The 13,889-nt window shown below is 40.9% G+C and overlaps 1 protein-coding gene across 1 annotated transcript in view; it reads right to left on the bottom strand.

Annotated features, from left to right (window-relative positions):
* Positions 1 to 733: 733 nt before the first annotated feature.
* LATS2 (large tumor suppressor kinase 2) overlaps positions 734 to 13,889 on the bottom strand; it is a 56,571-nt gene continuing 43,415 nt past the window's right edge. Inside the window, exons 4-8 of the mRNA XM_076328113.1 lie at positions 10,048 to 11,585; positions 6,387 to 6,969; positions 5,568 to 5,750; positions 4,167 to 4,273; positions 734 to 3,393 (exon numbers count right to left, since the gene is read on the bottom strand). Coding sequence (XP_076184228.1) covers positions 2,899 to 3,393; positions 4,167 to 4,273; positions 5,568 to 5,750; positions 6,387 to 6,969; positions 10,048 to 11,585 — 2,906 coding nt within the window. The 3' untranslated portion in view covers positions 734 to 2,898. The remainder of the gene's footprint in view (positions 3,394 to 4,166; positions 4,274 to 5,567; positions 5,751 to 6,386; positions 6,970 to 10,047; positions 11,586 to 13,889) is intronic.

The following is a 13,889-nucleotide window of genomic DNA, read 5'->3' as shown; positions in this document are numbered from 1 at the left end:
AAAAAAAAACAAACAAACATTGAATTGATATAGCTTCTTAAAAGAATGTATTAGATGCTTTTTGCAGGAAGTTCAGCAGAACCGAGAATGCTTAGAGCCAGTCCCAATATATGGCATATTGTTTACTTGTCTGAATTTCAGAAGATTTACTCAAGGTTTCGGTTTACCCCTGAAATGTATGAGAAAGATGTGAGCCTTCTAGAGACAGTGCCCGATAAGCTGGAAAAGATTTGTTTTCCAAATCAGTTCTTCTTTAGGTGAAATGGGAGCTGGCTCCTGTTCCCTGCAGCATAGATTTAAAATGAGTAATATATTCATTGTGGAAGCACCTGTTTCCTTCTGGGCTAGATTCTCTTGTTTTGCTTAGTTGCAAAGATTCTGTGTTCGCAGGTGAATTATTTACATTTTAGAAGTACGTCAGAGGCAACAGCCAGAGGGGGCAAGCACACTGGTTGTGGTCGCCCTGACAGAGCCACTACTGCAGAGAAAGTGGCTGTGCTGAATTTTATGCCACACCAAAGCAAGTTTTACCTGGGAATCCTGCCCCGTATTCTCCAGGGCCATGAGGACAGAAGAAATTGTCTTACTGTACCCAGAGATCCCACATCAAATGCTGCAGGAGAGGTGAGATTTGGATCTCACGTTTGTAACTCAAACCCATCACTAACATTACAAAAACAAATCCGTTAAAAATTCTGCCTTAAAATTATCCTTTTCAAGAACACATAAAGCATTTTAGATTTTTGATTCAGATTTTTAATAAATTGTGCCAGTAGAAGCTTTCAAAGGCAATGATATATCAATAAATAACAGTTAAACTGAGTTCCTGAGAAAGAACCTACCACATGAAAGAATGTCAGATAGATGTAAATAACAAAAAATGGCATTACTATATAAAAAAGCAGTAATACTGAATCTTACATGAACTGTCACAACACAAGCACTGCATACCTCAGAACATTCCTTTCATACAAATGTAAACAAATACACAATCATTTTTGTTTAGTTTAGGCTGATGAATTTATATGTTGTTGCTTAGATATCTAAACAATGGATAGGATAGAATATGCTAAAACATTAAGGAATAATATGTGGAATAATATACGGAAAAAATAACGAAGCTCCAGATTTAAAAATAAAATAAAGCAAAAACACATTAAAGGAGTGTTTTCCTCAAATGTTATTACGTCAATCACTTTAAATAGGACTGTTACACTAATCTGAATTAAGGATTTTTGTGTGTGTTTACTTATTTAGTTATATATAATATATATGCAAATATGTATGGCTTAATTATCTTTAGTATTCTGATATCACCTTGAATAATTCTCACTTATACATAGAAGAAAAATGCATATTTTAACATAGTTAAGAATTCATATTTCAAAGTACGCCTATAATTTGACAGAAGTGAAGGACTATTGTGCTCCATCACAGCAACATTTTTACCTATAGACAACAGGACAGAATGACCTATGAACAATGCCAACATTTTCAGATGTCAGTGCCTAAAACATTAGGATCCTAAACCGATACACAGCCAGTCACGTGTAGGGATCTGATGCCAGGAAAAGCCACGTACCTCCAGGTTCCGTAGATGCCCGTGGAGCTGCATGCGCTCAACGTCAGCTTCATCGCACTTAGGATCTCGATGTGTTATGGGAGCACAGCGTTAGACATCCTGTTTTGAAGACGTTGAGCTACATACGTTAGTATTGGTGCTCTGCATTACTGCTAGTATTAAACAACGGACACTGTGCTGCGTGCTACGTGAATAAGCCCGATCTAGACTGTTGCCACAAATCAGCTTTGTGATAATGGTCTTGCTATTGATCCTTTGTGGGGAAACGTGTGTGCCGATGATACATGTTTAATAAAATGATCTATTACATCAGACCACAAAATCACTATTCAGTTATAACCTTTGCAATCTGTTTTACAAAATTAATATTGGATACAGTCATAAGAGGAAACCACCCACACAATACATTATCAACACATGGTTTAAAATGGTCTAATTTTAGACCCTTAGTAAAAATGGATCCACAGGACCTGCCTGTGAATGGCAAGAAAAGGCCGTTTCAAATAGAAAAACACTGCTCATGCAACATTCTTCACACACTAGACAATGAAATCACACCCAAATTGTCACTTGCTCACACTTTCTATTACACTCCAATAAGCAGAAGGAAATAAAGCAGCTTTAACGTTATGTCACAATTTTGAAATGTGGAAAATACATATAATAAACAAAAATCACGGTGCGAATACAATGGCGTCAGTAAATTTAGAAAATTAGAGAGCAGGTTTGTTGGTTCTTTTTTTTTCATTTTTCTTCTTTTTTTCTTTCTTACATTATTGCACAGACACCTTTCATCACATGTTCTTCAGCTTTATGCATCTTCCTAAATGTGAAATAAGTGCTATGGATAAAATAAAAATGTAGAAAAGAAGAACAGCAGCATGATTTGTCAAAGTTAATCCCTATAATTTAGTAGGAAAAAAACCCCTGCTATAAACAAAATATAAGTGCTCTTTATTCATTTAAAAAATAACGCTGACAGTTGCGGAAGTCTGTAAATGTTAATCTGAGTAGGGGGATGCTGACCTCAAATAAAAATAGGCCTAGAAATGATAGACTGCTGGCCTTGCAGATTTTGGTGAAGACCAGGATTTCAAGTGTAATTATCAACAAAGTTATTTACAGTAAAACTGACCTGAACTTTCAAGAACGCCGTTTTTAGGACCTGGCCCTGCAAGCTTCTGACTCCCCAGGACACCTCCAGCCTCAGCTGAAGTTACACCTGAACAAGCGCTGCAGGATCAGCTCCTAAAGGATCAGTTAAAGGCCCTACTGGATTTGAGATTAGTCTTATCTGGAGTATTCTATACAATAATTTACACATATACAGGCTGACAAGCTCCAGTCTGATCCACCACACCCTTGTCTTCTACATCAGATTTCTCAGACTGGCCAACTTCCACTCCAGAAGGTTTGGGATACCTGAACGGATACCCGTTGTCATCGAAGAACCTTCGGAAAGTAAACTCGTAAAAAGCATGTTCTGTGTGTTTGCTATTGGAAGAGGCTAGTGGATCCCATGTCCTGGCACTGTCACCGCTAGCATCGTTCCAAGGGCTTTCTTCTTCAACTGGATCAAAATTTGAAGTGTCCATTGGATGGCTGATCTTTGGAACATAGGGAGCTGGCTGCCTACGGATATCAGTAGAGAAGTCCATAGAGTGAAAGAAAGAATGGGCCTTAATATCATCTGCTCCATTTCTTCCAAGCCTGTCCTCAGCAGCACAGCAGAGCTTTGTGATGAGATCAGTTGCCTCAGGGCTTAGCTTGATCTGTGAGGGAATGTGCAGTGTGCTTTCCCAATTTATCACCTGGAGGTAAGAAAGGTATTAAACAACTTCTAATCCTGGAAACAGAATCCTTCCGATTGTCAACATTAACTGTACAGAAGTATACAAATAACTAGTCAACTCACAGTCTGTATAGTTATTTTAGAGGTTCAAGAACCCAATGACTAGATTGCATCGGCTGTCAATAATTACTTTAATGAATCAAGAAACATTGTCGGATAGCAGATAAAAGGCGCAATTCCATTTTAAAAAAAGGCAAATTCCTTCCTGAGTGCTCCCGTAGTCCGATTTGAGAACATATTCAGTTTACACATGACTTCATGGAATGACTTCAAGGAATTACTTCATTTCATCTCCAAAATGTAAACTAGGGAGAGTGGTCATGAGATACATCCTTTCTAATAAAAAACTACTCACTGCTTGACTTTTGAAACACTTACATTGCCGACTGTAATTATCACTGGTATATCAGCTTACTCAAATCTGATAGGCACTCTAGGGAATTTAGATGGATGAACTCATGCTTAAGAAATAAGAATTGTGCTGAGAAGACTCATAAAACTAACAACTATCTATGCAGTTGGACAAGCCAGTTCTAGTCTGATATTCAGTATCTTCATTGACTGGGAAAGGATTTGTCCCTGCATAGAACTATTTAAAAAACAGGCTTTTGTAATGACTGCTCCTTTCTCCAGTAAAACAAGAGGGGATAGGTCTGGTCTGTGCATGGAGGGGAAGGGAAGGGAAAAGGTTAAAATTTTGCTACCACAGATTGGAATTTTGATTCAACTTACCTTCAGTTGGGTTTCTGTGGGTGTAGGAGCCAGAAAAGGAGGCTGTCCCACTAACATCTCAAAGAGGATCACACCAACACTCCACCAGTCACAGAGCTGAGTGTATCCTGAAAGGCAAGTCAAAAGGTTGTCCTCCACCAACCAAGGAGAATGTGTATAGAGCTACTTGCAATTAAGTATCAAAACATACAGCACAGATTTCTGTCTTTTCTCAGACAAACAATCTGTGACCTAAAAACAAAGGACTCGCAATCCACCTTCATCATGAAGTTGCTTCTGCTTGCTGACCTAAATTCTGCTGCTGTCAGTAAAGATCTAATCCTGTTGTCTTGGAATCTTTCTGAATAAATTTAATTCTCAACAAAAGTGAGTGGTGAAATCATATAATTAGAAAAAATGAAGTTTCTTTTTCGTGCCCGGTCCCACAACTACATCACTACACAGCACAAACCGGACCTCAAAGAATAACAAAAAGGTTTAGTGACTGATGTCCCCCCTTGGTTCAGTGGAGGTGACGCCATGAGTTTGGAAAGCTGCTGAAAGACACAGCCTGGCTCTAGAGACAGAAGAAAGCCACAGATGACTTTCTGAGCAAGTTCCAAGCAGAGGAACAATTTCAATCACTCAATTGCTGTGACAAGACAAATAAGGTGTATGTTTGAGATCTCTGAAAAGGCATGGAGGATTTGCACACTGATTTCAATGGAGATTTGTGTCATCGGATGATGTAGGGTCCAGTGTGAAATCTCTCAACTTGAGGAAGATCAGGCTTAGGATCTGGCTTGCAGACAACTTTGAACGTCTAATCTCCTTACTGCAGTGACCATGTCTGTTCTGCATGGATAGCCACCAAGTACTGTCTAAATTCCTCAAGCCAAGCTTTTGAATGCAGGGTGTCCAGTGTAAATTGTGGAAGACTTTGTTGGGTTTCCCCAAGATTCTGGCTGGGAATCTGGAGGACATGTTTCCACAAGTTTACATCATCCATATTTAAGTGGCCCGTCTGAATCTGATTCAGAACCATCAGCTGGCTAGTCACTGGTCTACGTATACTTGCTAGCGGTCATAGTCATACTCCATGAGTACAGATAATCTGCTTTATACTTAAAAAATATCACTGCCAACATCATCTGACACATTTCTTAGCAGTCTCATTCAAAGGCCTCAGAGTGTAGATATACACAGACACACGAAGTATGACCACCATCAATGTCAGCAATGTGATGCCAAACAGTGGAGCATGTAGAGAAATCTGTTCTCCTTAATCTGAGCTAAGTGTTTGTGGCCTTCAGAATGACAATCTTCCAAAGCAGCAAGCTTATTTGGGGGGGGGGGAAGGGGGGGAAAGTATTTCAAAGCATCGATGGTCACTTAAACAGGAGAAAAACACAGGTTATCTACCTTTACGAAGCAGGACTTCAGGAGCAATATAATTAGGGGTTCCAACTAACGAGTGGGCTAGACATCTCTGATGCTGCTTCTTAGCTCTTTGTTCCAATGTCTTCAGCCTATCTCCACATCTACAATTGGACACATCATCCCAAAGATCACTGGGCTCCATGCTGTCTTGTCTGATATGGCTCCCTTTCAAATGGGAGAGAAAGTTTACATTCACAGTCATAAAACAACACACACAGAGAAAAGTATTTATCTAGATCTAGTTGTGCCATCTTCTACTCTCACTGAAGAACAGCATTCAAACTTTGAACCCAAGGCATTTCCTTCTGCCCTCCCCTTCACAATTGGTTTTCCATAACCAGCAAAATGTCTCTGTCTCAGTACAAGGAAGCATGCTCCTACATGGGAGATATAGAACAATGGAGCATATTTAGATTAGCTATACCAATTGTTTATGACTTTTTTGCCAACAGACACAAATACTCCTCAATGGCACACACAGGACATGCGTGGACTACTTTAAGTCTGTGATTAAATTATTTCACCATCAAAAGAGACCCTCCAAACAAGTATAAACTGAAAAATTGCTGCTACTGCAGTGGTCAGCCAGATTACTGATAGGGATTTAAACAGTATTGGAAACAGAGGACTGGAAACAAACAAATTGAGTAAGTTAGTGAGAGACAGACACATCATATTGTCATTGACCTTTTGTCAATGTACACACCCCTCTTTTCTGAGCTGGCATTTCTGCCAAGAGGTACCTGTTTGTTTCAAAATAAATAATGCAGTACCATCACAAATAAACCCTAAAAACACTACCTTTCTGATAGTATTTTGAATTGTGAGTCCACCTGAATCCAGTACACAGTCCAAAGTCAGTCAGTTTGATATGCCCATCAAGGTCTATCAGAATGTTGTCTGGCTTGATGTCTCGATGAATAAATCCCATTTTGTGCACACTCTCTATAGCCAAAGTGAGCTCTGCAATATAAAATCTAGCCAGACGCTCTGGAAAGACCTCCATCCGAATCAGTAGACTCATCATATCTCCACCTGGGATGTAGTCCATCACAAAGTACAAGTTCTCTTTATCTTGGAAAGAATAATAGAGTTTAACCACCCATTCATTGTCTGCCTCAGCAAGTATGTCCCTCTCTGCTTTGACATGAGCCACCTGGTTCCGGTTTAACACATCTTTCTTTCGCAGAGTCTTCATGGCATACAGGGCATGGGTATCAACTTTGCAGGCCAGGCATACTTCTCCAAATGCACCAATACCCAGAGTCTTGATTTTCACAAACATAGATTTGTCCATTTTGGCCCTTTTAAGTCTGTTGTAGTTGGACTCCTTCTGGTAGAGAATTTTCCTCATTTGTTCCTGTTCTGCTTCACAAAGGCCAGCCTTTACAAAGGAAAGCAAACCACAAGAGCTAGTACTGTTACATTCATAGCAAGAGAACAATAAACTAGCATTCCCAAAAACGCACTTCTCAGAAAAATTAAACAAGAACCAGAAAAGACATATTCATGGGAGACATATTCTCTTGTCTGTCTGTTGAGGTATTTCTGAAATACCAGCAAATTCACTGTGCCCTAACTTGTTACCTGAATTTACTGTATCCGAGATTGGTCTGCCTTTCTCATTTGACTGAACGAAGAGACATGGGGCAATACTGTCAGAGAGGGGAACGTAACACAACAAACCTGATCATGAGATTTGGTTTACACCTTTCAAATGTGTGCTTTGCCACTGCACTCCACTATATGTATGAGCACTGCAGTACAGCTTAACTTAAACTGAAACTTAAACCTACGTGCAGCAGTCCACTTTGTTCATGAATGGTTCTCCAGGGCAACTCAGATTAACAGTTCCTGAGTGCTGTTTGACTGTTGGTTTTTGTGTTGTAATTAAGAAGCTCGTTTTGACCTACACATTCCCAAGTGCCTTGGGAACCTTCTTCTTTAGAAAATGTTTTCCTTCCTCTGCCATATACAGCCTCCACTCTCAAGCTCTGTAGATCTCCTGACCATCTGTTCTATAAACTTCTCCCTTTTCCCTTCTAAAATATGTGCTTATAACCCTCAGCTCTGGCCTCCCCCCAGCCACTGCATCCCAGACCCTGGTGCTATTTCCCCCCTAAATTTATTATTTCCCCTCTGTACATAAGCTGTAAAAAAGCTGGCTTGTCCAGCCACCTCCTGTCCCCAGAGAGCCTCCAAGTAACCGCAAGTAACATTTCACATGGTTGCGGGGAAAGACCTCCTGAGAAAGGGAGATGAAACAGTATCCAACCAGACCTTCCCCGCTCTTCAACATAGAACCTGCAGACTGCCAACTCTGCTAACTTCAGTACCTGTCCCTCTCCTGAGAGCCACGGATGGCCTCCACCAGCAGAAGCCCCTGGGCTGATCCCCAGGATCCTCTGACAACTCCTCTGCCGCAGCACATCCCTTTCTTTCTGCATACACCATTTTCAAAATCCTGAATTAACTGGCATCAACTGAAGCACTTTGAGAGGAAGATTAGTGCCTGGTGGGAAGGGGCAATGGGGAGGAGGGTGGAGGGAGTTGAAGCTGACTGATTAGCAAGCTAGAGACCCAAGCGTATGCCCACAGGGCCGCTGCTTAGATCGATTTGATTTCACATCTGTAGTCTAAGTCTTTAAAGATGAATGTGGGCAGCCAGACTATGCAGTGAGATCCCCACGGTATAAAAATGAAATCTCTGTGAATAAAGGATGGAGGAGGTCTGCAGAAACTTGCAGAACAGGTAGGATGAATTTTCAGACTTTGTAGCAGGGCCTGTTGCGACAGGACAAGGGGGAATGGCTTTAAACTAAAGGGGGGGTAGATTTAGACTAGATAGAAGGAAGAAATTTTTGACGCTGAGGGTGGTGAAACACTGGCACAGGTTGCCCAGAGAGGTGGTGGATGCCCCGTCCCTGGCAACATTCCAGGTCAGGTTGGACGGGGCTCTGAGCAACCTGATCTAGTTGAAGATGTCCCTGCCCATGGCAGGGGGCTTGGACTAGATGACCTTCAGAGGTCCATTTCAACCCAAACTATTCTATGATTCTATGATTCAGACTGAAGGCAACAGCCAAATCAAAACAAGTAATACTGTTTTTAAAATGTAAGGCAAGTACATTAATCCATAATAAAGGGAGTGTTTACTTTTTTAAGGTAAAATAATTACTGTGTTGTGTTCTTGGTTAATTCTAGAATAATGCGATATTCAGATAGCCAAAATCTCCTGAGTGTATTATTCCAGCCAGTGATGAGGTTGCTAGGGGAAGAGTTGTTTTTGTTTATAGCTGAATTATCTCTGAGTTATGAAGTGAGGGGAAGCTGAAGAGTCAGAAGAGAAGAACTAACGCACTTAGCTGCTGTTTTACTTCTCTAGATATCATTCCCTATCTCAATCTCAGGAAAATATTCACTAAATCCAAGCAATGCAACACAATCTGTACTTGCAGTGAGGACAAACTATTAACTGTCATTAAAATGCTGACCTTTCAAGAGATTTTAGAAGCATATTCATTTAATTTTAACCTCAACAAACAAACCACTGAGTTTTCTGAAGCAATGTGAGCATCAAATTAATTGACTCTGAAAACTGACTGTGCTAGGGAAGATCGGGTAGTTAATTATTATCCATTATGCGTTAATAATAGCTTTCCTTAGAGTTTATCCTTAAATACAAAAGTAGACTAGTCATATTCTAGTCATGCCTGGGGAAAAAACTCTTCCACATTTAAAAATTGAAAACAAAATTGCCAGAGCAACCATCAGAACTTGGCAGCTTTGTTTTAAGCAGCCCTATCAGTCAATCAGCTTAGGTTTGAGAGCTACAATTAGGCATGAAAGAAGCGCTCTCACTCAAAAAGTGCACCTCCCTGAGACCTGCTTCTAGAACAAGTTCCAGCAAAGGTCCCAAGATCAGTTCAAGCTGGCCAAGATATGATTACTTGCACGATATTATTACTTACATGTGTTCAATAGACAACTTCCAGTCAAGTATTACATATTCATCTGAAAACATGGCACAGTGAATATACTGTCAAGTTGAACCATGGCCTTGGTGAATGACTGGCTATCATGGAACAGGGAGGAAGAACTGGAGCAAAGAGAAAATCTTTTTCAGAGTTTTGCAAGAGCTGCCAAAGTATTGCCAGAGTTATCTCAGCCTCAAACCTGGCTTCTGAGTTCTTGCCTAAGCAAATCTAATACTTTCCTACTATGGGGGGTTTTGCTTCATTTTACTTTTCTGGTATGAAGATATATTATTTCACATCTCAGGTTTTTCAAACAGCCTCCCAGACCTGCATCCACGCTTCTAAGTGAAAATAGTCTGGTATAGGGAGGTATTGGATACCTACTACTTCCAGTGGAGTCTGCCTTTATAAGTTTTTTGACTGATTAAAAATAGTAATCAATTTGACCCCATTAGCTTTTATTATAACAAAACAAGGAGAATTACTTTAGCCATTTCTTGCTCCAATTGTAATCTTCTGTTAATTTTTTGCTGGTACGTCTTTATGACATTTTCTACATGTTGCTCCATGTAGAACTTGAAGGCAAAAGGTGAGTAGCTCTTTATTCGGGATTCTCGCTTTTCCTCATCTTTGCCATTTTTTCGCACAGGCACCGGAGATGTCTGAATCTGCTTTTTATCTTTGCTTGGTTTTTCAGCTTTAGTGTTCTTGCTGCTTTTATCATTTCGCTCACTGTTCTCCTCAGCCTTATTGCACGTTGAATTGGGGACTACACGGAGGGTCTGCTCTACGCCCATGCATAAGCAGTTGATATCAAACTGCTCAGAGCTACTGGGAAGTAACAAATGCTTGGGATATGGTGGTGGTGGACACCGCAGTTCCTGGTTACCGTAATCCACATCTAGTTGATAGGCATTAGCTGCTCCAACAGGTGGCACATGCTGCTCAATGATCTCCAAGCCATCCACAACCGGTGCCTGCGCAGGTAACCAACCAGGATGGGAAGGTCCCACTGCAGTCTGAGGCTCAGGTCTCATCACTCGCATGCTCTTCACTGGCTGAAGAATATGAGCAGATGTGACTGCTGTAATCGTATTTGGAGATGTAATTGAAGGATCCGGTTTTCCTGGAGGAACCTGTCTTATAGACACTGTCACTTGTGGCTGTTGCTGGTGGTTGTTAAAGGAGTTTGTTCTGCTTGGCACTGTGGCATCGGGTCTGAAGGATACATGTTGCCGTGGAGATGTTTCTATTCCTGGATTTTGTAAAGAATCTCGGCGTGACGGTGTTGCTGCCTGCCACTGCTGAACTTGAGGATTATTCATGTCATAGAGGTCCATGTTTAGGCTATTTCTAGATGGTGTTAATAGATTTTGCGGCGGACTGTCTGAAAAATCATTAGCAAAGGCTGGACCTCTGGATATCACGTGCATTTGATGAGAAGAAGGACTTGTCTGTTTGTGATGAGAATGTGATATATACAGGCTTGCCGGTGCCTGCTGAAATGCATGACCAGAATTATTCTGAACAACTGCCCCTTTATTTGGGAGATTGGTATATCCTCCCTCCTGCTGCATCTTGTTTTGGAAGGATGGACTCCGCTGAACACCATACCCCATAGGTTCCCCCTGCACCATCATGTGCTGCCTACTGTAATGTTGGCTGTTGGAGCCATGGGATGCCTGCAGCTGCAAAGCTTGACTGCTGTGATTAGCCACTGGATAATTAATCACAGAAGATTCAATATTTGCAGGGTATGTTTTCTGCTGATGGCTTGTTGGTGTGCTGTGAGTGCCTACTCCAGAGGGTCGCTGTACAGGAGCATTCATAGCTGTAGACTGTGAAGTAGAGATTAAATAGTCCATATATGGCCTTGGAACTTCAGTAAGCATATTTGCACCTTCTGCTCCAAAGCCTGTCCCTTCATAGGCTGCATTACTGATCTGATGGTAGGACGGAAAAGATTCATTTGATCCTTCGAAGCTTGGCCTGCGGGTTACATTATTTGGCACAATACCCTTTCCTTTATAAAAAGAACACAGAAGAATGTTAGGAAACAATTCAGATGAACCAATTACTTTGCATTACTCATCCATCTATACATACAGACATACACACACACGCACGCACACTGCGTAGGGAGTGTTATAAAAACACCTTCCAAAATCTAAATTAAGCACTCTGAACATTTAAAATTACAGGTGCCAAGTGTTACTACTGATAACGAGCTACTGGCCCACAGCACTGCTCATGCCAGGAATCATCAGGGAGTCCTATCAAATCATGAAAATAGAAGCACAAATTCCTTAACTATGAAATCATCAGATTACACTACAGCCTGGTTTTTAAAGCTGGACGAGTATTACCAGTCATTACTCACAGACAGGAGGAAGCTACAGAGCAGGGGGTTAAGTACAGCACCAATGGGAGAAAAAAAGCTCCCGGAAGGACTGTCAATACAACTTAAAGTCAACATTACTATCAGCTACTAGGTCATCACATAGTCCACATCTTCTGTACAGAGAGCTCACTGCTCACGCTGGGAATCTGTTTACATCTCTCTTCCATCATTTTCTTCAAAATCCTTGTTTCCCTCTCCTTCATTTACAACAAAGGCATCATACAGGTTGTCCTGTATTCTTTCCAATGTGTTGGACACAGAGTATCCCCTCATATTACTCATCTTCCATCTGTTTGGAAGGCAAATCTTTCAGGGTGTCAACATGTTAATCTTAGCTTGAAGAATGTGCAGAGACAAGATAGCAGCATTCCTACACTGGAAGTGTTAATGGCACTTTTCATCAGTTCTTTGATCTGAGGACAAATTGCAGGTGTATAAAGCACTGGCAGTGCTAAAAAGACAAGGGGAGTCTCTGTGCTGTCGCTATTTTTTTTGTTCCCCTTCTGGTTCTTTAGCTTTCACAAACCACAGGACTTGGCCCATTTATGCCTAAACAATTTCCTTTTAAAATCTTGCCTTCACAAGGTCTGCAAGAATAGTCATATTGAGCTAACAGGCTTGAACACTGGATTGTAAGCTTTTCTGATTATTTGCAGTACAGCATGTCCCAGCTGGGCCAGATGCAGCACACCTGAGCATAGCTGTTGACTCCTCACCTTGACACACAAGTCCTGCTATATACAGACAAACATGGACGTGCACATTATTAAGACAGGTCTATGCACCATCTCTGCACACTGAAGAGGCTGCCCCCACACTAAATGACACTTTCATAAACAATGCAATGTTCTGAAATGGAATCAAGTGGGACAAATAATCAGTGTTCTTTAAAGTGAAATCTATAATCAGCAGCTCTTTTTCCTATGATAACACAAGGCCATGCTTACTGAGGTTGTACTTATAACAGCACTCCCTGATAGCTCATCTGTTGGGACACAGTGAGACGCACTGATGAAGCTGTGGCAATCCAAAGCATCCTAAGAAGTGGCTACTTTGGCCTGGGGTGGGAGGCAGCCGTAAGACCCATTTGTCATCTCTGTCAGTAGGATTCATGCTGAGCCTCAGGGGCAAAATGACTTTTGTTTTTCCCTATCAGAGGCCATGAAGGGAAGTAGCAGCAATAATTGTCCTCCTTTGGGACACATACTTCAGCTGTGCAAGGAATCTTGCTGATGTCAAGGGAGATATGATGTCCACCTCCTAGATTTGCACACCAGTAAGTCTGTTCTGGTCTGATGGAGAAATATTTGGATTTGTGAAGATACCAAATGTGGTAGTTGCAGATGATTTTTTTTTTCCCACACACATTCCCACCCACCACGGTAACTGTTACGACTATCTCTTGCCTGTGAAGGTTTTAGATCAGTGTATTCTTAAGATGAATCAACTATACTCATGGGATCATCTGTTTTTATACGTAACTCTCTGTCACACAGTAATATCTGCTAAGTTTTATTTGAGTCTTGCCAGTATGCTGAAACTCGTTAGCTTTACTACTGAAGTTAAAACAGGACAAAAATGAATAATTTGAAAATCTATTTCCATACACCAATACATGGAATTCAAAAACAGAAGATTTAAATTCTCAAACTGCAAATGAAAAGTTTGCAAGTAGCATTACTTGCTTCCTAATGAACTAGAGGAGACCTATGCTATCCTATCACAAACAATACCATACCAAACAAATCAATATGATATTGTGGCACCTCAGGCAGGCAAACATCAACTGCATGATATTTAAGTTTTGCGTTCTGTATATCCTAAAAGCAAAGGTGGATCTTCAGCTTGAAAGGTTAAGTATTCAGAACAGCTGCATGCATTGGAATGTTAAGAAAGCAAAAACAAATGCAAATGAAAGACAACTGA

This window comes from Aptenodytes patagonicus, chromosome 1 (assembly GCF_965638725.1).
Source record: "Aptenodytes patagonicus chromosome 1, bAptPat1.pri.cur, whole genome shotgun sequence".
In the NCBI taxonomy this organism is placed as follows: domain Eukaryota; kingdom Metazoa; phylum Chordata; class Aves; order Sphenisciformes; family Spheniscidae; genus Aptenodytes; species Aptenodytes patagonicus.
The sequence above is the reverse complement of the archived record's forward strand: the minus strand, read 5'-3'. Positions and strand labels throughout refer to the sequence as shown.